Source organism: Myotis yumanensis, unplaced genomic scaffold, assembly GCF_028538775.1.
Source record: "Myotis yumanensis isolate MYYU_CA2020_CCGP unplaced genomic scaffold, mMyoYum1.0.hap1 SCAF_1, whole genome shotgun sequence".
Classification (NCBI taxonomy): Eukaryota; Metazoa; Chordata; class Mammalia; order Chiroptera; family Vespertilionidae; genus Myotis; species Myotis yumanensis.
The window spans coordinates 211,717,967-211,745,431 of NW_027223752.1; the positions used below are offsets into that span (position 1 = coordinate 211,717,967).

The 27,465-nt window shown below is 35.5% G+C and overlaps 1 protein-coding gene across 2 annotated transcripts in view; it reads left to right on the top strand.

Annotated features, from left to right (window-relative positions):
* GABRA2 (gamma-aminobutyric acid type A receptor subunit alpha2) overlaps positions 1-27,465 on the top strand; it is a 116,523-nt gene that overhangs the window by 38,729 nt on the left and 50,329 nt on the right. For both annotated transcript variants that reach the window (XM_070397149.1, XM_070397157.1), the window contains exons 4-6: positions 10,274-10,341; positions 24,499-24,719; positions 26,648-26,730. In XM_070397149.1, coding sequence (XP_070253250.1) covers positions 10,274-10,341; positions 24,499-24,719; positions 26,648-26,730 — 372 coding nt within the window. The remainder of the gene's footprint in view (positions 1-10,273; positions 10,342-24,498; positions 24,720-26,647; positions 26,731-27,465) is intronic.

The window sequence follows — 27,465 nt, forward strand, 5'->3', positions numbered from 1 at the left end:
AATATGTATTTTGGGAACAAAATGTAAATTTATATCAGCATAGTTTTTAATTTTAAATTTTTATAACCTGCTAAGCTAGCTTGAAAAACAGCATAGGATTTCTAGTTGGTGGCTAGTATGCTCCAAGTTACCAACTAACCCAGAGATATTAGATCTATAATAGCTTGTGCCCATACTGAACTATGGACTCAGTGTTCCGACATCCCATGCACTCTAGATGCCATCTTTAACAACTTGAAATGGGGTTGGGTCACTAGAATCTCCTCACAAGAGAATATCATTTGTATTAGTGGAAGTGGTCTCTTTGAGAACATCTTTACTCTTTCCCTTGTCAGAGTCCCAGACTGAACATGAAGCAATTACTTGATGAAACATTAACTTGAGGGACATCAGTTGATTCTGGTACCGTTGGGGTCATTCTCTCCCTTGTCTGTCAGTCTGGGAATGTCTCGGGATTGTACTTAGTAAGCCCTTAGTAGCTATTTGTTAATTGAGCCAATGGTCCCACTAAATGGATGGGACTCAATGTGCACTCAGTCTTCTCTTCCCTTTCCCCACTGATTTCCTTTACTAGTACTTTGGGGAGAAGGTGTGTCCTCAGCTTCCTCATCAGAATAAACTGGGTCTTTAGGTATTGAAGGAACACATTCCAAAGAGAGAGAGAAGGCAGTACAGATCTTCTATTGCTGATGGTTCTAGAGGCCAGAATAGTCTCAAAGCCTGTTGGGAATAGATAGATCTTGAAGTGATTTCAAAGTCAAATTCATTTGTAACCAATAACAGTTACTGTCATGATGGGAGTGTTTAGTTTCTCCTTTAAGAGTTTTTTTGTATCCTGTTCAAAGCATGCAGGCATCTTAATTCTTGTTCAGGATCCTCAAATGGGATATATTATGAATATCAATGCATTTATATTAGTAGGAAAAAAAAACATAGTAAACAAGGAAAACTATAAGAATAAACAGGATATATAAAAAATGCAAAAATTTAAAAAAATCAAAGACCAAAATTTAAAACTATAATGAAAAATGATTGTAACAAAACATAGTGCATAATGGTTTTATTATTTTTCTGAACTCTTCCTGTATAATGGACAATTTATTGACCATCCAAATGCAGAACAAATGGAGTGTTGTTCAAGTCTTTCCTTTTTATCAAATATGTATTGAAGGGTTTACGGGAAGGAAGATACTAGGTGAGGTGCTGCAATTTCTTTGTGGTAGAATAGTGGCAAACATGTTATCAAATTCAAAGTTTTCAACTCTTAATAGGGAACACAAAGCTCCATATACACAAAAGTCACTTAATAAGTATCAATTGACTTGTATGAAATTGGCTGATGACCAGTGGCGCATGTAGGTGTATGGGAATTAACCCAGGAAGCAAAATGTCGACTGTTATTGCTGAGAGAGTAAAGCCAAGCATAGCAATGACTACCTTTTAAGAAAAATATGTGTATGGCATTGTATTTATGATACACGGTGAGCAAAATTATTAGTATCCTGATCTCCTTGAAGGGATTTCATTACTCTTAGTATGGTACATTTATATTCTTGTTAATATTCTTATTAATATTTAAATTACAGCGGTGAGGATAGTATAGTTTATTGCTATGTGGTTAGCTCTAGTGGATACATGTATTTAACTATGATAATTTTTCCTTCTTAAAGTGAATGATGCTGATAGTTGGTGTTTGGTTCCCCTCAGAAGGAGACTCTATGATATGGATTATTTGGGATTACCAGGAAGCACTAGCAAAAGGGGTGGGAAAGTGACACAGGGAAGGGATGGGAGGCAGAGCAGTGTATACTAATGAGCAGGTTACTGCCGAGGACAACTGAGGCTTAATCCCACTGAAGATCTCTCAGAAATGGTTCCTTAGAGTTGTCTCCACTGAGGGGGAGAGAAACCTGAGTTAAAATACCTTCAACTACCATAGGTTATTGGTAGATGATTTTTTTTTTCTATGAGCATAAACTTCTCTGCACTTCTGGTCCACCCTGCACAGCCAGGGAAAACCCTCAGGCAGAGAATCTCTAAGGGAAATATTACAGAAATTCTGTAAGGGACCTCATTTGTATTATATTTGTATGACTATTATTTTTATGTTTTTATTGATTTCAGAGAGAGGAAGGGAGAGGAAGAAAGAGATAGAACCACCAATGATGAAAGAGAATCATTGACCAGCTGCCTCTTGCATGCCCCCTACTGGGGATCTAGCCCACAACCTGGGCATGTGCCCTGACCGGGAATTGAACAGTGACCTCCTGGTTCATGGGTCAATGCTCAACCACTGAGCTACACTGGCTATATGACAATCATTAAATTACTTAGATGGCCATAACCGGTTTGGCTCAGTGGATAGAGCATCGGCCTGCGGACTGAAAGGTCCCAGGTTCGATTCCGGTCAAGGGCATGTACCTTGGTTGCAGGCACATCCCCAGTGGGGGGTGTGCAGGAGGCAGCTGGTCGATGTTTCTCTCTCATCGATGTTTCTGACTCTCTATCCCTCTTCCTTTCTCTCTGTAAAAAATCAATAAAATATATTTTAAAAAATTACTTAGATGAAATGGACAAATTCCTAGGATAATGAAAAATACTAAAACTAACTCAAAAAGAAATAGCAAACCTAAATAGACATATAAGGAAAGAGACTGAATTAGTAACAAAACAACTTCCCACAAAGCAAATTCCAGTTCCATATGGCTTCACTGATGAATTTTGTCTAACATTTAAAAGAAAATTAACACCAATCCTTCACAAAATATCCTAAAAATAGAAGAAGAGAGAACATGCCTCAGCTCATTCTATTTGTCCAGTATCACTCTGATACTAAACAAGACAAAGATAGTGCAAGAAAACTGTAGACCAATATCCCTTATGGATACAGACACACAAATGCTCAACAAAATGCTAACAAATCAAATCCAGCAACATAAAAAAATTACACACCAAAACCAAGTGAGATTTATCTTAGTATGCAAAGTTGCTTTAACACATGAAAATAAATTGATGTAAAGTGTCACATTAATAGAATAAAGGGCAAATGCTTTATGATTTTCTGCATACATGCAAAAAAAAGTATTTGACAAAATCCAACACCCATTTATGACTAAAAAAAAAAACCCTCTATAAAGTAGGCAAAGAAGGGACTCAATTTATATGAAATATCTAGAATAGGCAAATACATAGGAATATAACTGAATTAGTAGTTGCTAGAGCCTGGAGGGAGGGAGGACAGGGAATAACTGCTAATGGATTCAAGGTTTCTTTCTGATTATAATTTTTTTCCTGAAGTTAGAGAGTAGTGATGTTGCACCATTCTATACCAAAAACACTGAATTGACACTTATAAATTATGTATTTTATATAATGTGAATTATACCTCATGACAGCTTTTATAACAAAATAAAATAAGAGTCTATAAGGGTGAATCAGGGGAAGTAGTATTTTTATAGAGAGATAAGGTTAACTTTAAGAGTAGTAGTAACAGTTTAAAAGGAGATGAGAAGTGATAGGATTATAGATATTTTTGAGACTCAACCAGACTTACTGTTTAAAAGAAAAATGTTGTGGGTGAAACCAAGATTTGTGGCCAAGGGTTGGAATAACAACAAAAATTATAGGGAAGTCTGGAAGTACAGTTGATTTTGAAAAGAAAAATAAATTTTGTTTAGATCATGATGAGTTTGAGAAAATTACTAGATAGTCAAGTGGAGATGTCAACTAGATAGTTGGATATAGGAGTCTAGATTTTAGAAGAAAGCTCTGGACTGTAAATAAAAATTAAAGAGTCTGTGACTACATGAAAGGAACCATCGAGTACTAAATATAGAGAACCCCCCCCCCCAATGAATGTTGGTACATTCCAATATTAATAGGTTGGAGGCATAGCAATAAAGGATTCAGAAAAGTGGGATTAAAATAAAATCAAGAAATTGTGGTGTTTCAGAGACCAAGTGGAAAAAGGTGTTTCCAGGAGAATTAATATTTTCTTGTTATATTCTTTCATAGCATATATAACTCCTGCAATTGTATACTTATTTGCTGTTTGCCTGATATCTCTCTTTATTAGGCTCTGGAAAGCTGCATTATAACAGAGCCATGTCTACTTTAAGTGACTCTGTGAGAAAGAATGACGATTCACCTATTCAACAAAAATTTATTAAAAATATACATTATGTCTGGGATTGTTCAGTGTGCATAGAGCTTAACTGCTAGTGGGAGGATATTGACTAGGATTATAGAAATTTCTGTGACCATGAAAATGTTCAACTGTGCTATCCAATATGGTAGCCAAAGTCATATGTGGAGAAAATGTGGTTAGTGTGACTGAGAAACTAAATCTTTAATTTTATTTGATTTCAATTAATTAAAATTTAAATAGCAATATGTGGCTTGTGTGTCTATTATATTGGTAGCTATAGACAGCAAATAGTAAACATAATAAGTGAATGAACATATTAGAGTTAGGGGGAGGCATGGAATGGCTGCGAATCTCAGTAGGATGGTAAGGTGGACCTCACGGAAGAGATAACAGAAAGCCCACTGCTATGTTCAATTGTGTTGACATCTTTGTCCGCTCATGAAGAACCACTGAAAACAAGCATTAGTGCCCAATTTCAAATGTATGTCAATCATTCACAAAATGTTGCACAGAAAGACATGAATTAATTCCTGCTAAATGTTAGAAATTTTTGCTTGAAGGTTTGATTGCTAGTGTATTACATTACCCAGTATAGTTCAACTCTTTATGACTTCATCCAAATATTTTTTGACAAGCATTTACAGAAAATGTTTTCTGCTTGTTTTTTTTTTTTTTTTTATGTATTCACCATCCATTTACTTTCCAGTCTTCTTTCATTTGTTTTCTGCAATTGCTCATTTCTAGGATGTAAATATACTCTTAATAGTGAAACAATAGGGCCTATTTCAGCATATTCTAAAAATACCACTTTAGGGAAAAAAAATCTATTCCTTTGATTTCTATGCTTTCCTGTTCTCAATGTTATTTTTTTCTTTTGTTTTAATTATTGCAACATCTTTCAAACTGAATATATTTTCTTTGATCTCCCCTGATTCAATTTGCTCACTATTATAAATGTGACATAACATTTCTAGTACAACAGCTCTGGACATAACATTCTCTATATCCTAGTTCTTTGGTGAATGCTATGGAGAGAGAGAGAGAGAGAGAAAGAGAGAGAGAGAGAGAGAGGCAGCATTCTCATTGCAGGTCTTTTTCAGTACAACCTCCGTCTTTCTTTACAGCCAAATACCCTACACTTCTGCACACGTTCACCATGTTCATAAGCCAAACTTAACTATTTGAAAAGACTTTTGCAAAAGATTTTTTAAAGTAAGTTTGATGTTATTACCTAGTAAAGAGTAATCTCCAAGACTTAATTTAAACCTTTCTTGAAATTATTTATGGGTTCACTTTGGATATGCTTCAGGGCCATTTACTTTTTTTGAAGTATTTCAAACATTCAGAAAAGCACAGAGAATAATATGATTGATTCTGTGATCAGCTTTATCTAATCTTAAAACGTTGACAAAATTAATGTCAATTTTAAAAGGAAGATATTAGAAATATATTAGAATCTCCTTGGTACCTCTCAGCAGATTGTTCCTCTTCCCCTCTCCCCAACTCGCTGTCACCCTGAATTGGATGATTGCTCTATGGGTCACACATTCTACTATGTTTATCACACGCATTCCTTATTTATCCCTAAGTACCTATTATTAAACTCATGGTACTTGGCCTGTGAAAAACTCTCTAGATGATCTTCTTATTTTTTCCTATAATGCACTTGATATTTCTAAAGCCAAACATTTAGCTGATAAACAATTATTTTTGAGGTAACGCATGGTGGATGTTTCCATTAAAATCCTCTTACTGTTCAGCAGTTAAATTTTAGTTCCCACCGACAGTGCTTCCTTTGAATACAGTTCCCCCTTTCCCTTGACTTTGTTTCTTCACTGGGAACCTATTTCCCAGGCTTTCAACCTCCCTCTGTCAATGGGCAGTTAGTCTCTGCCTTTACAAATGACAGTGCCCTTTCTTATGAGAGTGACAGCTCTTCAGGGCCATTTTTTTAAAAACTATATATTTTTATTGTTTTTTTACAGAGAGGAAGGGAGAGGGATAGAGAGTTACAAACATCGATGAGAGAGAAACATCGATCAGCTGCCTCCTGCACACTCCCCACTGGGGATGCGCCCGCAACCAAGGTACATGCCCTTGACTGGAATCAAACCTGGGACCCTTCAGTCTGCAGGCTGACGCTCTATCCACTGAGCCAAACCAGTCAGGGCTTCAGGGCCATTTTGTATGTTGGTGAAATATTTTGGGGAGAGTTATATGTTCTCTATGAACTATAATTAGAAACAACTTGTTTATTCACATATAAAGCACCTGATATGTAGCAGGTGTGCTAGCACTGGTGACATAACAGAACAGAAAAGCCTCAGTCTCTGTCTCTAGCAAATTTAAATTCTAGTTGGGAAGACAGACAAAACACAAACAAAACAAAAAAAATATTGGCATAAAAATAAGGGCAAGTTCTAAAATACCCTGTGAAAACAACAAAGTGTCAGAGAGAGAAAAATGAAAGAAGAGAACTTCCATTATACAGGAAAAGTAGCAAAGCCCTGCTCTGAGCGAACATTTAAATTGAGACCCAAAGGCAGAGTAGCAGTTAATGAAAATGAAAGAGAAGTAAAAGCCAACGTGAAAGCCCTGAGGCAGGACAGTGCTTGTTGTGTCCACTAAAGTGATCAGGATTTGAGAGGGTCGCTCATGGTACCTAAAATGCGGAGACTAGGGTGGCTCCAGAGTATCAGTGGTATTTGTTTATGTGTGACATACATCTATCACATGGACCAGAGTATTGTAACAGGCATTAATAATGCAACCCAACCCTGTCCTACATGCACATGGGTAAACAGAATAAAACCAGAAGATACTGTGGACTTTGACAGAATCCAAAAATTACCTCTACCCTCTTCATATAATCTCACCCCACTTCCCTGGCCTCCCCTTTGCTTCCCTTCCTTTCTCTTATGGAAAGCTCAATCATCATCCAAGATTGCACTTCCAATGCAGAACCCTGGGAAGTTGGGTTAGATGTATCAGATATGTGTAGTCATCACACTAGAATATCCCACTAATGCCTATTGATTATTTACAGTTCTGGGCATCCATCTCTATGGAAATCCTCAAAGTCTTATCACCAAGAATCTTTTTTTCCAATCTCGGGTACCTATTGGGTATTTGTGGTCAGTGTGTGCTTAGCTGATTTTTTCCCCTGAACTTTCATAGCTGAAGAATATTCCTTCCAATGCATACATTCTTTAGCTATATTTATGAAGTCAGTAAACCATGAAATCATTTCTTTAAGGTAACTTTGCATACTTACCTTCTTCCTCTTTAGATTTTGTGCTTCTTAGAGCTTTCATGGTAAAATCTTATTTTTCACTCTTACTATTAGCTGGCACTTCTCTGCAGCCATTAGGTACTGATAATACTCTCCCTCACTCTTTGCTTTCCATTTGGCATGTAGTGGATATTTTTCATATCCTTAAGCATAAACATATTCACACATTTTTGCCATCTCTCTTTTTCAAGTTTACTCTTCCAGACAATTGCAAGGAAGACAATTGCATTTGCTTCTATTTGGGCGAAGACTACCTTAACATTTTAATTTCTCTCCTCTGGAGTATTTTAAATCAATATCTATAATTACTAAAATTTTATTCTATTGTTTATTGAATAAATGTGATAGTATTATTGATTTTGTGCAAATAAAGGGAAGGGGAAACAAACTTGGGTCTCATTTCCTTCCTTCCTCCCTCCCTCTCTCGCTCCCTCCTTTCTTTCCTTCGACATATATAATTTAGGTCCAGCACAGGCCCAGTCCAAGATGAAAATACAGAGCCTTTAGTCAGAAAATGATTAAGAAATTTAAAAATAGCCAGATGGTGTTGCTCAGTAGGTTGGGTATCCTCAGGTTGCAGGCTCAATCCCAATAGGGGTCATGCCAGAGGCAGCCAATCTCTGTCTCTCTCTCCCTACCTCTCTCTCTAAAAATTCCATTTAAACAAGCATATTAAAAAATAAATTTAAAAATAGTAATTTAGAACATTAAACTGAGCATGGGGCTTTTCTGAGCACAGGGTCCTGTGCAGTCGCACAAGTTGCATATCCATGAAGCTAACCCTGTGCAGGTCTTTGGAGCAGATGGCAGCTGAGAATTAACTTTATAAATATACTAGAGGTCCGGTGCACAAAATTGGTGCATGGGGTGGGGGGGGGAGGGGTAGGGGTCCCTCAGCCCAGTCTTCACCCTCTCCAATCTGGGACCCCTCGAGGGATGTCCGACTGCCTATTTAAACAGGCAGTCGGACATCCCTCTCACAATTCAGGACTGCTGGCTCCCAACAGCTCGCCTGCCTGCCTGCCTGATTGCCCCTAACTGCTTCTGCCTGCCTGCCTGCCTGATTGCCCCTAACTGCTTCTGCCTGCCTTCCTGCCTGCCTGATTTCCCCTAACTGCTTCTGCCTGCCAGCCTGATCACCCCCTAACCACCCCCCTGTCAGCATGATCAATGCCTAACTGCTCCCCTGCCGGCCCGATTGCCCCTAACTGCCCTCCTCTGCCGGCCTGGTCCCTCCTAACTGCCCTCCCCTGCTGACCTGATCGCCCACAACAGCCCTCCCCTGCTGGTCATCTTGTGGTAGCCATCTTTGACCACATGGGGGTGGCCATCTTGTGTGTTGGAGTGATGGTTAATTTGCATATCACCTCTTTATTGTATAGGATTTAGGTTTCAAATCAGTTTTATAATAAAATTTCATAAATACAGTTTTTATAATAGAATAGTATATAAATATAATAAAGTTGAATGACTATATTTATTTGGAACACTGTAACTATGTCTTTAGCACAGAGTATTGTGGTGAATACAAATATGTAGTTAATGAGAACACACTTTTATTTCAAATTTACTGTGGACTGTGTATAAGGCTTTGGTTTACCCTGAAGGCTCAAGAGCCTGATTGCTTGGATTCTAAGTGGGTCATTGGGCATAATCTCTTACTTTTCTGTACATAAGTGTACACACACATTGGGATAAGAGAACATTGATCTCATAGGTTTATTATGTTGATTAGTATGTGTAAAGCCTTTTGAAGAAGTCTACTCTGCTTTTTCATATTCTTTTTATTTCTTTGGTCTTGCCATAGTGGATTCAATATCCCAGACTTCATTTCCTCTCTCTTTCATGATTATAAATGCATGTCCCATATAATATTAAAATATTTCACAGTGTTGTTTGTCTAGAATGAAAAATTTGATAGTTACTAGATAAGACATTCATTTCATGATGATATAAATTTTTATTTTATTTTTATCCCCTGAGTGTATGATGGTAGAAATTAATGATGCATTTTTTATAAGAACATTTAAAGTGTTTTTCTCTTAAACACTCCCGCCCCCCCTCACCATTTGCCTTACTTAAAATCACCTGGCTAACAGAGCAATCCAGTTAATTGTGTTACAGTCAATAAGGGACATAACTATAGACTTTAATTCAATTAAGATGAATTAAATAAGATGAATGCTAAATAAGTCTTGGCAATTTCGCCATTCTTAAATACATTTAAAAGCAAGCTTGTTTGGAAGTAATCCAGGGTGATCAATGTATGTTATTTGCTTTTATGTTTATATCACTGAATAATAACTTTTATATTAATATGGATTATATTTATTTGTAATGATTAGCCATCTGTTTTTTGCTTTATTCAGAAGATTCATTAATTTACAACCTAAAAACTAAATCTCTACCATTATTAAGTACCATCTGAAATATTTAGTTTAAGAATCAAATATAGGACTATATCACAGAGTAATCATGCTAAATATATTTTATTTTCAGTACCTATGGAAAATTTATTGAAAACTAGCTCAATTATGATAGATTGTAAGAAACTATTAATTTTGAGAAATATGCATACAAAAGAATGCTCTAGTGTCAGTTGTAGTTTCCAAGTAAGAAGATCTTAATACTTCTAGGAATTTTGCATTTAGGGTTGCTAGAACGTATGAAATAAATGAGCAACCTAGATACTTTTGTTGGTTCTGAAAGTTGAAAAGAAAGAGCGATATTCCTAAATATCACAGTTTTCTAACCATGCCATGAACTTGGCCACTTCTGTCTCCCGTGCCTCTCATTACATAACATCGATATTCAATCTCTTTTTCTCCTATCAGACAGTATTACTGAAGTCTTCACCAACATCTACGTGACCAGTTTTGGCCCTGTCTCAGATACAGATATGGTGAGTTTTTCATTAAATACTGCTTTTACTTAATATATGCAAAGTTGGGAGGAATAATTTTTTTAGAAGAAAGGAGTATTTTTAGTTTTATAGGATTATGTGATTGACTCATTCCTATTTGTTCTAGCCAAATACATGAGAGTTAAGGATGCTAATCCTTTTGTATCTGTGGTGCACCATTGTAGCTTGGGGTTTTGATTAGTTCTTTTTAATATATATATTTTAAAAATAAATACATATATATATATATATATATATATATGTATATAACCACTGAAAAGACAAGAGTTAATAGTATTGGTGAGGATGTGGAGAAAATGGAACCCTTGTGCACTGTTTGTGGGCATGTAACATGGTACAACCACTGTGGAAAACACTATGGAGGTTCCTCAAAAATTTAAAAATAGAATCCATAGGGTCCAGCAATCCCACTTCTGAGTATCCATCCCAAGGAAATGAAAGCAGGGTCACAAAGAGGTATCTGCCCTCCCATGTTCATGATCGGCTAATTCACAATAACCAAGGTATAGAAACATGGTATATATACACAGAGGGATGTTATTTAGCCATGAGAAATAACAAAATCCTGCCATTTGCTACAAGATGGATTGATCTTGAGGGCATTATGCTAAGTGAATTAACAGAGAAAGACAAATTCCATGTGTATTACTTTTATGTCAAATGAAAAAATTAAGCTTATAGGAAGAGTAAAAATATGGTTGTCAGGGTCTGGGGGTGGGGATAGGGAGAGGTGGGTGTAAGAGTGCAAACTTTCGGCGATAAGATAAAAAAGGTCTGAGGGTCTAATGTAAACCATGGTGACTATACTTAATAACACTGTATTGTATAATTCAAATTTCTAAAAGAGTAGAACTTAAACAGATGTCACACACACAAAAGATAAATAGTTGAGCTAGATGGGAGGGAATTCTTTCACAATGTATAGGTACATTAAATTGCTACAATCCACACTTTAAATATCTTACAATTTTATTTGTCATTCGACCTCAATGAAGCTGTAATAAAACATTGAAATGAGAAAAATAAAATAGAATAAAGGTTAATGTTTATATGCAAATAAATAAATAAATAAAAATAAAAAGCTGGTAGCTAATGTTAGGCATGTAGTCATTAGCAACAACAAAAAATTTAAACTCCTTCATTTTTGAATTGAAATCAAAATTTGGTCGCTTTTAAAAAATATATAATTTATTGATTTCAGAGAGGGAGAGATATATAGAAACATCAATGATGACAGAGAATCATTGACTAGCTGCCTCCTGCATACCCCACACTGGGATCAAGCCCACAACACGGGCATGTGCCCTGACCGGGGATCGAACAGTGGCTTCTTGGTTCATAGGTCAATGCTCAACCACTGAGCCACGCCAGCCAGGCAAAATTTGGTCTCTTCAGCGAACTTCACCTAAGAACTTTAAAAAATTTTAGCACACTCATGATTTGATTTCTTATTTTGGAGGCCCCTACCACACTTTATATTAAACATTAAAATTGACTTACATTCCAAACTATATATAATTGAGTTGAGTGGAATTATTGTTGGCAACATTTAAAAAAATCACTTTGATTTTTTAATTTAATTTTTCTGTTTTGGAATGTATTTGTATTTGTGTGTGTGTGTATGTGTGCACAGGCACCTATATATTGAGATATTTTCCCAAATGAAATAAATATTTTACATCTCAGAGGCTGTTGAAAGCTTTGTGGGCCCTCAACAATTTTCTAATGTTACATTTCTCTGAATATCCCAGCCTAACACAGTCCTTTAGAATTCTCTTTGGTCATGTCCAAATTTCTACTCTATTTCTATCTTTATTCACCTGCTTACTCAGTCTTACCAGTAGTTTGCTTGGAGGAAGTCTGATTAATTGCAAGGCCACCAAGTGAGCACCTATCATCAGCATCCAGTCAGAGGAAAGAATCCACAACAGTCATTTGCACAGGGAAAATCCAATATAATTCATTATGAACTGGTAGAAGTGGTTAAATAATCAAACAGGGTAAAAGAAAACCAGTCAAGGTAGAATTAGCAAACGCAGAAGGCAACGTCTGCTTCTAGGAGTGAAGCATCATGAACAAGGAAGACAGTGAGGACTTGGCAGAGCGCCTTGCCACTGAAGGCTGAGTCAGAGCTCAGTGAAGAATAAGCTGGTGCTCCGGGAGCCTGCCGCTGTTGCTGGTGAAGAAACCTGTGAGGGTCTTTGCGGAAGCTGGTGTGTAAGAATCTCCTGCCTGGTGGCTGAAAACTCCTCGCACACCAACCTTTCGAAGCAACGCAAAGAATGACGAGGCATCTGCATCCCCAAGAGAAGCACAGAGAGAGTCCTCTTCTTTTGCTAGGACATCAAAAGATTCCTCCCATACCTTTTGTTGACAAAGCCTAACACTGTGCCAGCTGGCAAAGGACCAGTGTTTACAGAGTCCTTCTGCAGTATCACCGAGAAAGGGGAAAGAGGGTGGATTTGGAGCTGAGAGGCAATACACTGATAATTGGTATACACAATAATGTGTGGAATGGGGAGGATTTTGAATGAGAGCCAAGAGATGGTTTGATCACACAACAGGTACTGTTTGTTATTTGTCCAAATCTAGAGAAGCATGATGAAGATGGGGAATATGAAACCTGAATTATCTATATACAAATGTAACACAGACATATACAAATATACATAATTAGTGATATTGCACATCTACCAGTGAAGACAGCACTCCCTTTAAAAACATGTATGTATTTTGTGAAAAGAAATAACTTGATCTTTTTGATGATCAAACGGAGTGATTCTCAACCTTGATATTATTTTTTGCTGGAAAGCAAGATAATGAGGGAAAGTTTGAATTTATATTAAATTTATATTCCAATCAAGAAACCACGCTTGGCTGTGACACTTTAAATAGAAAGAAAGTTATTGTAATGGTAAGGGAAAATATAACCCATATCATTATCAGCCATATATAAAAATGGCTTGCAGAAGCAATTAGGCAATGGAAGAACAGTAAAGGATAAATTTAATTTTACTTTTATCAGCTTAGCAGATACACTCATTTCTATGCAATGCACACCTGAAGCAAGACCTAAACCCCCAAGTCTTCCTGTTCAGGTCAGTGATGCAGATACGCTGTGACATTAGCTTGAGAGGAAAAAGCAGCATAGCAGAAAGTACTAAAAACCAAGAGCACAAACACACACACGCACACGTAAACTGTATCTCAGAATCATTAACCAGTGTAATTGTCCAGAGAAAGGTGAAGTTCTAAATTATAATTAGTTTCTAATCACAGTGTCTGCAATTAAGTTTAATTTTTTTATTTCAGCATTTAAACAATTCGTGAGTAAGAAGGTAATTAAACTTTGGAATGCACTAGCAGTTGACAGTTGACAAAGTTTTTAGTAGGCATGTGCATTTTAGAAATTTATAACTCACTCATTGATAATTTTTCTCATTGGTTTCTATCTAGAAGGCTTTTCCCATATTAGTAAACACTTTTACTGTGTGTGCATATTTTTAAGGCATAATGGTATTGCCATCAATTACTGCACCAAGAATTAGGCTAAGAACCTCAGCTCAAGTCGTTATCTCTTGCAGTGCTAAGTATTAAGGTTAGAACTTGAACAATGGGGACTTTGAAGTCATCTCAACTTGACTGATTCAGAGTTTACCATCAGGCCATTAAGAAGTAGCCAGGCAGGGTAAGCGGTGACCTTGGCTTCTAGACCTTACTTTTTATGTTATCAAAACAGTGTTTAGTATCACTTAGATCCTCCAGAAGCTATTGGGATATTATGTTGTTTGGTAATTAACATCATAGGAAGGTTTTAGAGAGTTGTTATATGTCAATATTTGGTCAAAACTTGATACTGGACTTAGATGCAAACCTTTATCAGAAGTTGTCATTTGTAAATGACCGCTGCAAATATGGCAAATATTACATATCAAAAGTAAAGACATGATGTATACTCACTTTAAAGTTGGCACGTATAAGTTGATTATTGTAAGGTTATTGATATTGTGGAAGGATAAGATTTAGACTTGGGGAACATGCATTCCTTCAGCCAATATTTTTCAACACCCTCCTATAGTTTTTAAAAATATTCCTCAAAATGCATTGAGCACCTGCCCCGTGGTGGTCAGTGTGCATCATAGCAACCGGTCGTTCCGTTGTTAAGTTGATTTGCATATTAGCCTTTTATTAGATAGGATTAGATGCAACAATGTGCAATGATCAGTATATTTTTCACTTGCAGCCCTTAGTCAAGATAGGATATGATTTGTTCGGTAATGGGATGAACCCATAGGTGTTGCCCACAGTAAAACCTCACCTAGGGAATGCGGTAACAATTTCACAAAAGACACCAAGTAAAGGTAGTCTGACTAGTTTGACTCCGTCCTTTTCATCTTGCAGGAGGGAGAGTGTGAGGACTAAGGACATCCAGTCATAGCTCTCTTGTCTTCTTCAGAAAATAGCACTCCCTACCCCCCCCTCCCCCTCAATTCTTTTGTATAAACTAAATAACAAACAGCTATGATTTCTGAACCTGAGTGATTAAAAAAACAAAGAAAACATTGCAGAGGTTGCATGTTTTTCCCCAGGTTGCCAGGGTGGAATCTGTCTTCTTGGGAGAGCCACGCTGAACTTGCATATCTTGATTAAAAATAATATATTATCCATTGGTGTCAGTCCCATACATTTTCCAGGAGACATCATTCCAGGTAGATATTTGGAAGACACAGAAGGTATCAGATCCCAGGATGAGGATTTTCCCAAGGGTTTCCCACAACACCCGGAGAATGTGCTTTTCATGCGAATGCGGGAGGGTATTGAAAAAGTAGAGAGATGACAACAGTGTTATATATTGTAGTAAAGTCAAGAAAAGGATTCGAGTGTGTCATTAGATAAAGAACAAGGAGATATTTGCTGATTGTGGCAACAGCAACCAGATTGCAGTGGGCTGAGCGCGTGGGAGGTGAGGAAGTGGGTAAAGAGTGGTGGAGACATTTTTACGCAGCGTGGTTGAGGCGAGAAGGCGAGACAGAGGGCAGTGGCTGGAAGGCTTTTATTTTTGAAGATTGCATTGAACTTCTCACTGTTCTCCGAGCATGCCATTATCCTTAACAGCTCTCTGGCTTTGCACATGTTTTCCCCTGTTTTTGTTGTGCTTCGCTCTTCTGTTGCCAACTGGAGATCTTTCATTTACTCAAGGCCAAGCTCACATTCCATCTTCTCTGATGTTTCTCTAGGCTACTCCAAGGAGAGTCAGCCCTTCTGGTCCTTGTGCTCCACCACATGGCGTTCACACATTTCTTATGACTTTTCACGCTGGATACTAAAAACCTTCACATATCTTTCCTTTTCCTGCACGCTGAGCAACGAGAAGGCATGAGTTGTGTTTGTTCATTTCAACAAGATTTACTAAGTACATACTCTGTGTCTGTCACAGTGCCGAGAGCTGAAATACGTAGGTATAAGCAGTGCTGCCCTCAAGTTGTTCGCAGTGTGTGTGTGTGGGGGGGGGGGGGGGGGGGGGGCGGTTGCGGGACTAAGAAAAATTATCATTTTAAAACAGTGTGATCATGTTTTTTATTGCAGTGTTTATGAATTAATATGGTAGTAGAGGGGATGTGTGCTGAGGATATCTACACCTGAGAAGGCTTCTAGAAAAAGGAAAGAGCTAAGGAGGACAAAGAGGGATTGGTTGGCCAGCTATATAATGAGAAAAATGTTTTAGCAAAAATTAGAAGTGTTAGTTGAGTTTAGTGAAATGTAAAAGGTCAGTATAATAGAAGCCTAGAATACTATTAGGGATATGAAAGGAGATGAGACTAGAACATAACTCTGAGTCAGATCAAAAAGGGACTTAGAGCCAATTGCTTCCCCAAAGCCAAAGTATTCCTAAATAAAACTAAAACATAGTAGATCTCTGTTACCAGAGGACTTACTATGGCATGGCTTTTTTTGATATATGTCAAGATTCTCTAAAATATTGCTTTATATACAATAAATTCCCGCTGTGATTAGCTTACTATGGTTATTCAAACAGACACATGCCAACGTTCTCACCTGTGAATTTAAGAATTAGGGTATTGCATACTGATGACCCTTTGCTGTAAGATACCTGAGAGTTTTTCTTCTATCTGTCTCTGATGATGCCTTTCTCCTTATGTACCCTTTGTGCTGTTGTTCCCAGAATCCTTGTTGCAATATTTAATTTCCAATGAGTCCTCTCTTTCTTAATTCATAGACTAATTATTGTTTATTTCCTATGCATGCAAGAAGGTGGTTATGACCCTTGTTCTCAAAGTGAAGTAAATGTGGCCAAATGTAGGGGTCGATAGGGAAGAGATACTGCAGCAGAGGTCAATGAGTTTGGGTTCTAAGATTGAGCATGAGGCCTTAGAGGCCCTGCAATCTCAGTATTGCTGCAGGAGAGAGTACGATGGGAGAGGATTGCTGAACACCAGGCTGGAGAGGTAAGGGAGAGGAGGCTACATTTTCATTTGTCATATGAGGAACACACTCTTGTCTGTGTCCACGTGTGTGGTGATTGTGGTGGGAGGCGGGGCAGGTGGTGGTGGAGGAGCATATAGAGGGATACATGGTGATGCCAAAATCAATCAATCAATCAATCAATAAAATGAATAATAAAGAAAAAGAAACACACTGATTGGAATTTACTCAGAGGAGACTATCTTTTATTAGCCAAAAGGGTATAAAGAAATAAACGTTGGTACTTTAAAATACACTCAGTAGATCAAAGTAAATGGGAAATTACTCCAAGAACAGCCCTGCCATTTGGACATAATTCATCAAAACAGGCTACAAGCATTGACTTATAATTAATGTACCCAGGCACTAAAAATATGATGCCTTCACTAAGTCAATGTGTCCTTGAAATCATGTTTATGCAATAAACTATGCAACAGAGAGTGATTTTCTTGTTTGCAGTATTGGACTGGAAATTGTATCCCTCTCTTGATTTTGCCCCTAACAAGGTTGGAAACAGGAAAGCCACGGAATTTATCTATAACCCCATCTTTTAAAAGGTTACATTTCTGGTAAATTATTTTTGAAATATGGAACTATGTGAATTCTTTCATTTCATTTTTATCCAATAATTAGTCTCACTTCTCCAGTACATTGGCCATAGGTTAGCTGCATGCTGATATGTACTTGTGATTTTTTTGGTGTTTCCTAAATTTGCTTCTTTGTGTATTCCTAAAAGATTTTGTTTCTACTCTTGTTATTACTGATTTCTTTTAGAATCTCAGTTCATGGGTCCAACTCTTAAATTTGTATGAAGAGGATGCATTGTTCTGTATTTCTCTAACAATATTCTATAACATACAAATCAAACTATTACTCTAAAAGTGTACTAGTATACTCATGGTGAAATCTAAGTTTCGTTTAAGGAATTTTTCTATTCCTTTCAAATACTGAGAATGCGCATTTTATATGAATTTAAGGCAATCACATGTAAATAATTTGTTTGGAAATCCTGTTATTCTTAGTAGATATCCATTAAATATTATTTAGTTGTCTACTTACTCTGCCTTTTAAATATAAAAAGAAAATCCACAAAAACTAGTGGATAAACTGCACTTATTTATGTATTTCTACATCTGTATTACATATTAAAATATAAAATAAGCACCAAAGCAGAAATTGGAACAATATAAAGTTAAATCACTTATTGTTCAGGAATGACTGTTATATTTATTAATAAAATATACTTATTTTTGCTACCATTTAAGATTACTGTTCATGATAATATTTTAGCAATTAATATGTTTAAATGTGCTTTATTATAATATAGCAATCAAAAGGTCTGACTCTAATTCATATTTTAATGTTTGTTTTGATGACTGTTGTAGATGAAAAAGGTATATAAATTCAAATTGAGAAGTGCATTATTGGCGATTGGTTACTAAACCATCACACTAATTTTAAAAATACAACCACCAATTTTAGATATTTGTCTTCATGTTCTGAATGTTTAGTTTTCAAACAACTCATTATTTGCAATGGCCTTATGCTATCATTAACGAGTATTTCAAGGTACTTAAAATAAAGGTCATCATTAAAGCAGTGAGTCTAAACCCATATTTTAAAAGCTTTAGTATTCTTATAAATTTGCTTTTGCAGATTTTATTTTAGAGCCGATTTAGCTCATCATGTTTAATGTGGATAATGAAGAGCTCATAGAACAGATATCCTGTTTCTTGTTGTCCACTTGTGCTTATGCAATTATTAGTGTGTTTTTCAACCCATGGTGTAGTTTAGTAATAATCTCTTGAAGCCATTTGTCTATTTTCATTAGAGGGGGTTTAATCAGAACTAGATGTGATCACTTGCAAATTTAATTATGTATAAATCACAGTCCACTGAGAGCAAATGGATGAGGCATCACTGACAGGGCCCTGTTGGAGGCTCCTTTTCTTCCCATAAGATGTATTACATGCATGACCTTCATTGACTTGCGGACATGGTGAGAGTGCAGGTATCATTCCAGCTATTGTTGACCAGCAAAGCTTTCTTTACTCTCTATGTTTAGATAAGAATTCTATGCAGAAGTAAAGATTGTAGCATTTTCTTCCTATATCTAAATGGATGTGCACACCCTACTTTGTAAACCATTGCTTTGATAATCACGCTTCAGCTCACAGGTTTTCTTTTCATGTAGGTACAATACAGTTGGTTACAGTTATTTTTACTAAGTTATAACCAACCTGCCTCCCTTGTATTAAATCACTGAGTCTTTCATTGGAGTCACATGAGGAAGTGAAGTTTTAGATGCTCTCAAACTCTTTATTCATTCACAAAAATATTTTATTTTTCTCTCACAAAGGGCTGGGGTGATAGGTTGCAATGATTGGCAATGATGGTCCCTATTCCCTTCTTTGTATATCTGCTCTAATTCTGCTTCCTTTTGTAATGCCCTTCCACTAAGCATAGGATGACCTATTATAATACTTGTCACTCACCTCAACCACGTGACTTGTTTTGGCCAGTGGCTTGTTAAAAGACATTAAACACAAGCAATGAGTTGAAATGAGCCTGGTTGGTTCTTTTGTACTGTGCCATTGTCACGAGAAAGATAAGCTCTAGGTAGCCCAGTGGTCCCCGAAGGAGGACAGGACACCTGGAGCAGACCTGAGTTGCCCCAGTGTCCCTACAAGGATGTGAGTCCAGATCAGCCAGTGGCCAGCTCATCCTCAGATGCAGGAGTAAGAACATCTGAGATCATCTGAGCCAGGTGAGGTCCACTGATCCCTAGTCTCATACTTCTGAGCTAATAATAACTGATTGCTATTTTAAGCTCCTGCATTTTAGGTGGTTTTTTGCTTGGAAGTAGCTAAAGAATGATATTAGGTAATCTCTAGATATTACAAGTGAAACATTGATTTCCCGTAATGGCATTTACAAATTCAGGATTGGGTGAGAGTACTTTTTCCCCATTATACCCTCTGTCCACTCCTCAATCCATTGTATTCTAGCTTTTGAACTCTTTCTACAAAGCTTTCAAGATATTTCAGCATTATTTGACACTATTGATCTTTATATGCTTCTTAATTTTTTTTTTCTCTCCTTCTTTTCCTTGTGTGTGTGTGTGTGTGTTTATGGTTCCTCCTCAATTTTCTAGAGTTTGTTTCTGGTTTATTTTCATTAGTTAATCATAAAACATGCATATAAATTATTCCTTGTATCTTCACTATTTTAATTGTCCCTGATAAAAATTATATAATGTGAACATATGTTCAATATATTAGTAATCACATTAAGTGTAAATAGACAGAATTACCATTAAAGAATGGAGATGGTCAGATTCAACAAGAAATCTCAAGATACTAAAAAAACTCTGGAATGAATTGGTATCTTCAGAGCATAGTCCCTTATTACAAATGCAATACAATTAAACATCATTGATAAAAATATAAGTAAGTAAAGCAATACGTTTGAAAATATAAAAACACACTTTACAATATCTCCTACATAAAGAAAATAAAAAATCAAAATCATAATAAAAATTGATTGAACTATAATTAAAATATTATTAATTATAATTATGATATAGTGATAGTAATCATGACTTTGGAACCAATGCAGAGATAAACAAATGATAGGGGGGAAAAACAGATTCATACCTATATTGACACTAGATACATGAGATCTGTGGGGAAAGATGGATGGCTTAATAGAAAATTGTTTTTCCCATTAGAATAAAAAGGTTGGATTTTTATTTCATATGATGCAGAATAGTTCCAGGACCTAAATATTAAAAGCAGAACTTTTACATTTTTATAAGAAACATACAGGGATTTAAGTACTTGGCAAAAGTAGGTTTATAGTTATGAATACTTACAACACAGTTTATTCTTGTATTGTTATTCTATTAATTATTTGTGTTATTATTATTCTTGTTATTATTTTGTATTCTTATGATTCATCTTTTAAGTAATGATGGCAGGCAATTTAACCGACTTTTGCCCACTGCTGTAATTATGATATATTGTATAGCTTATGATCTTGATTAGTATTCTTATTGAGTCTGTGTTTAAAAAAAAATACTCCTATCTAAAAAATATAAAGAATTTCTGTAACTCAATAAGAAAAAGGCAACCTTAAGAAAACTGAGTAAATGAAATGAACAGAAAATCCATAAGAGAAAACTAGAGTATTTAATAAACATAAAAATTTGTTAAATTTCACTAGTTAACAGGGAAATCCAAATGGTAGCACTATGAAGCATTTCACACCAAGCATCATGGCTAAAATGAAGTATTCTCTTTACCCCAAGTTGTAAAGAATCAAGAAAGTTTATACATTGCTAGTGGGTATATACACGTATACACTTCTTAGGATTTAAATTTGACTATATCTTGTTATTTTGAAGATGCACATGCAATACATCCCAGTAACCCAACTTATAATTTACTCTAGAGCAGTAGTGGGCATACTCTGGCCCATGGGCCAAATCCTGTCAGCTGCCTATTCTTGCGAACAAAGATGTGTGGGAACATACCACTCTCACCCATTTACGTGTTCCCTGTGGGGACTTTCACACAAGAGCAGAATGGAATAGTTGTGAAACTGACCATATGGCTGCAAAGCCTAAAACGGTTACTCTCTGTGCCATTATTGAAAAAGTTTGCTGACCTCTGCTCTAGACTAACTGTTACACTTTTGTACTAAAATCATGGTGTAACAATTTTTATAGCAGTATCGCTTATAATAGTGACAAGCTAGAAATCGAAAAATATTTAAGAGCAAGGAGTAAAATGAATATTGTGAAATATTCTTACAATAGAATATTGTGAAATTTCCTATGTAGCAGTGAAAATGAAAGTATGATGAGATGTATTGGCATGAATAAATCTCAACTATGTAATTGAAAAAAGCGAGTGTCAGAAAAATATACACAGTATGGTCCCATTTCTGTAAACGTTAAAAATGTGACACATGATACATAGATGTGCATGGTAAATGGGTAAGTACATGTATGGGTGCGATACACCCTAAATTCAAGAAAATGATTTTCTTAGAGACTAAGGCAGTGTGATTGAGATGAAATAAACAGGAGAGGGAAGGCTTCAATAACATCTGGGATGACATTTCTGCTGCTGATGGTTAAAAGGTATTTGTAATATTCTTTATACTCTCTTGTATGTCGGAAGACAAAGTAAAATAATATACAAATGAAAGCCATGGCCCCTTTCTTGACAATTTGCATTCCAGTTGGGAAGCAGAGGAACAAATGTATAATCTTGCCATAATGAAATGCTTTATGAGTAATAAAGATAGCTAGAGACCTGTCCATGTATTTCCAGGCATTCAAGGGACCGGGAGTGTGGTTGTGAGTAAAGCTCTTGGTTTGGGAAGATAAGAAATTTGCTCTATTTGAGGAGTGGTAAAGTGTGAGGATCATTAGAATTATCTAGAGAACAGCATGAATGTGCCTGGTGAAAGTGGGAGAAAAAGGCTCAGAGCAAACTGGATATGTTGACATGCTTCAACTTCGTTCACTGTGAATGCTCAGAAACAAATGGTGTTGCCCGGCTGGCGAGTCTCAGTGGTTGAGCATCGATCTGTGAACCAGGAGGTCAAGGTTTGATTCCCAGTCAGGGCACATGCCTGGGGATGACCGGGTTATGGGCTGGATCCCCAGAGGCAGCCTATCAATGATTATCTTTCATCATTGATGTTTTTATCTCTCCCTTTCCTTTCCTCTCTGAAATCAATAAAAATATAACAACAAAACAGGAACAAAAATGATGTTCTTGAATTTTTTTAAAAAAAGATCGCCTAAAATTTACTGTTTGGAAAACTTATGTGTTTCTTATGTGGTATGTCTGTAGGAGATGATTGCTATAGTCGTGAGTTCTAAAACCGATAAAACATACCATCATTTTACAGAAGTGGAAAAATGGAATTGGAAATTTTATAAGAAGATGTTAAATACATTATTTACCTGGAAAAATAAATGTCATAGGGATTCACATTCAGTTTAACTTTAGGGAACCACAGTTGGAAAGAAACACCTGTGTAAAAACTTATCATACCCAAGGACTCATTTCTTAATCTAGTTTTTTGTTGTTATTAATTGAATTTCATCTAACGGAATTAAACCTTTAACACAATGACTAAATCATGGAGAGTGAGGGTGGTTCGATTATGAATTTTCCTCCTAAGAATTAGGAGCACAGCCCAGAGCCACTTTCATGACCTATTCATATGCCATTACCCATGGCTCATACTTATTATCTCCATCCAGTCCATTGTTGAGGGATTGCTGGGAATCATTTCCTTTCATTTGCTTGATCAAGATGTGCACAAATGATTTGATATTTTCATAAGTATTTGACCTTTTTAATCTGTCCTTTTTAAACTATGTTTTTATTGAGTCTCCTATACACACCCCAATGGGGGACTGAACCTGCAACCAGGGTATGTGCCCTGACCGGGAATCATACTTATGACCTTTCATTGCACAGCAACCAACTGAGCCACACTGGCCGTGGCTAATCTGCCTTTTTTTACACACACAGTCGTACTTGAGTGAAATTGCCAATTGCTGAAGCATTTATTTTCTTCTATGTGATAACTGTGACATTGTGGTCAAAGGACAGTTATTGAATTTCCAATCTCAAATGTGTAATTGAAAATTTTAATTATTTATCATGTGAGTATTCGCAAAAACATACATTACGTTGGTAATAATGACAGAAATGTGAACATCCAATAGATTGTCAGTATTAATCACAATTGTGAATTGTGTATCTCATCTAAAATGTGTACATTATATTATGCTGAGAAAGACAGAGATAGAAAGTGAAAGGCAAGAAGGGAAGAAGGAAGAGGGAGAGAGGCAGTGAGAGAGAGAGAGAGAGAGAGAGATTCAGCTAAAAAAAATGCTGGAGAATGATAATAAAGGAATGGATCACAAACTGATCTGTATGAATAATTAATATTACATTTCAACCTGAAGGAGTTTAATTGTAAATTATTTGTATTTACATACAAATATGTAACTTACCAAATGCAATAACTAATAACTTTCAAAGTCTTTTTATTACAACTGATTTCATAAAATAAACTTTGTTAAAATCGTTATCCCCTAATGCATTCTTGCTAACAATATGATATCTCACCATTTATTTTAGTATTTTATAAAATAAGATATTCTACCGGTTCTTTGGCAACAGAGATGATGACTCACACAGATCTGACAGTGCGTTTAATACTTGTTTCTTTTTTTTTTTTTTTTTTTTTTTTTGTTATGGAGAAGGCTCCCTGCTATTTCTTCCTTAAGATAAATGACAAAGCAATCCACCCAGACCCTGCCCCAAGCTTGCCCCCTCTCCAAGTAGTTCTAAATTACAGGGTGAAGTAAAGCAGTTTGAACTGAGACCTTGTTCAACTGAAAAGACTAGATGAAGTATATTTATTTATTATCTCCATAATAAAATGTAGTTAATTGTGTAAGTACAAATACTTTGTCCCAGAAAGGAATTATCTTTCTGATTCAAAATTTACTTCTATCAATGTATCTTTCTCTCTTTTGAAACTATATTATTGGTTGGAGTTTTGTAGTCCTTGTATCTACATTTATTGTTTCCCTAAGAATGTTATTTTATATTTCAGGAGTATACAATAGATGTATTCTTCCGACAAAAGTGGAAAGATGAAAGGTTAAAATTTAAAGGTCCTATGAATATCCTTCGACTTAACAATTTAATGGCTAGCAAAATCTGGACTCCAGACACCTTCTTTCACAATGGGAAAAAATCAGTAGCTCATAACATGACAATGCCCAATAAACTTCTTAGAATCCAGGACGATGGGACACTGCTGTACACAATGAGGTATGTTTGTAGGTTTTCTATGATGCCTTTAAATACTGAGTAATTCATGTATTAAAAAACTGGCTAACCTGGTTATCAAGGTCAACATTAGTACAAGTCGAACATTGTCATAACAGATTATTGTAGTAGTTATAATATACTTTGTAATTGCATGCACATTAAAAAATAAACATGGAATGATAGTTATGAGTTCGATTCTCATTTTAGTGTTTAAAATTTTAAGAATTGCCTTTACTATTAAGGATTAATTTTTGGCTCTTTATCTTTCACACTTCATTTTAATGAAGTACAGTTTAATAGCATGACTTCAATTTTTCTTTATACCAGCATGTAATTTTATTTTTAATATCTTATTAGATAGCCCATCAAAAAAGTTAAGTGATTTTTAAGCAAGCTTTTACTTCATTTAATATTTTGTTTCTCCTTATGAAGTTATTTTAAAGAAAACATATTTTTAACATCAGTTTTTATTTACCAAAGCTTTGAAGTAAATTGGATACCTTAAACATATGTCTTAGATGGAACCATATGAAATTGCCATTTTGTAAATCAATACGTGTCATGTAACATCAATTTCACTGATTCAACCTTTAAAAAATTAGCTAAAGAAATATACAGGTGTTGACACTATTATTCCATTTTAACTATTCCCATGAATTCATCTTTTAAAATGTTGGTATTATGTAAAAAAGAAAGTCATCACAAATCTAATAAAATGATGTATATTCTAAAATTAAATGTTTAATAAAGTCTCTGAAGCATGGATGACTTTCATCAGCATTACCCATAGACAGATGTGTCTTACAGGCATTTGGTGTATTTATTATTTCATATGAAATGTTAAGTGGTAGATTTCAATTGTGAAAAATTATTTGAGAAGGGGCATTCATTCAGTCCTAATCTTTAAAGAAAAAGCTTTCGGGCTCATTACAAAATGACCATTGCCTAAATGAAAATGTTTTCTGTTATTTCCGCCTTTTTCTCTAAAGTCTTGAAAAACAGAGGTAGTACTCCTGAGATTTTTACACACTTTGATCATTCCTATGGATCAAACAATAATTGGAAATCTGGGGTTTAAACAAAATATAGAAAGAGAACACACATAGTTTTGGAAATATTGCCTGGTGTTATTCTTAAATACTCTCTTAGAAGTATTTAATCTATAATTAAATTGTTGATCACATTTATTTTGCTCATTATAAGAGATTTTTCTGTATGTTTGATTTAGTTAATGTTTTATCTGCTTTACCTTTGTGTGCCATGGAGTACTGAATAACTTTATTATAAATATGCTGATTACTCTTTATTGTGATGAAGATACAGAAAAAAATTATATATAACATTCATAATTTAGCCAACAGTCTAGTCTCAACAAGCTATTTTTAGGAGATACATCTATATGTGCATCTGTATCTATTTCTATATTTATATTCATGAGTCTAAATATAATACTGATTCAAAGTTTATGTAATCTTGAGGGAAGTTCCTGTGAGCCAATATTAAATTCTTATATCAATTTTGTTATATGGTTGTTGATGAGATGATGGGGAAGAAAATTACATTGTTTTCATTATAGATATTTTTTCAGTTTTTCTCTAATATTTCAAATAGGAATGGTGAGGCTAATGGGAAAATAGCCCTTCAAAATGCATATATAACTTCTTTACTTTTTAACAAATCACAGACTAAAAAATGGTTAAGTATATTTGTAAGTAAATATTGTTACTTGAGCTCAGATTTTGTATTTGGCTAATGTCTTCTGCCAGATCATCTAAATGTGATAGAACAGAATCAGGTTTCAATGTTAATTAACCAAAGATGCTATAATGAAAGTCCTACCTCATCATTAATTTTGTTGACAACAGTAAGGAGTGATTTATCCTGACTTGCCAACTTATTTAAACAAAGAGTGGGATTTTGACTTTTAGGCTTACAGTTCAAGCTGAATGTCCAATGCATTTGGAGGATTTTCCAATGGATGCTCATTCATGCCCTCTGAAATTTGGCAGCTGTAAGTATGGGATTGGAGTTACATTTTTTGGGTAAAAAATAGCAAGGATGGTCAGCAACACTGCTTAATGTTATAGTTTCTTCTCATATTATGCAATGCTTAATACTTGCCAGGTAGGATGCAGAATTAAAAGGCATGCTGATTTCCATCACAGAATTGGCTAACCCTATTGTACTCCCAAATATCATTATATTTGAATCATGGTGTTTCATTATCATTTACATTATTGCTAATAAAAAATTATATGTTTGCCTAAGTGTGTAAGCTAGGTTAGGGGCTCCTTGGAGATCAGGACTATGTCATTTACCTTATTTGCCAAATATTAGCACATAAAAAATGCAGCATCATTATAAAATGCTCCTGCACAGTAAAAGAAACCATCAACAAAATGAAAAGGGAGCCTACTGCATGAGAGAACATATTTGCCAATGATACATCTGATAAGGGGTTCATTTCCAAAATGTATAAGGAACTCATACAACTTAACAAAAGGAAGACAAACAATCCAATAAAGAATGGGCAAAGGACCTAAATAGACACTTGTCCAAAATGGACATAAAGAAGGCCAAGAGACATATGAAAAAATGCTCAAAGTCCCTGTAAATGCAAACTGAATGTTTCATTTTTGTCAACTAAGAATGAATTCTAAGGGATAGATTCTATTGTTTATTAAAGTAGTTAACAGCCTGTTGCAAATGGCAGGCACAGATGTTGGATCTATGCAATTATCTTTCT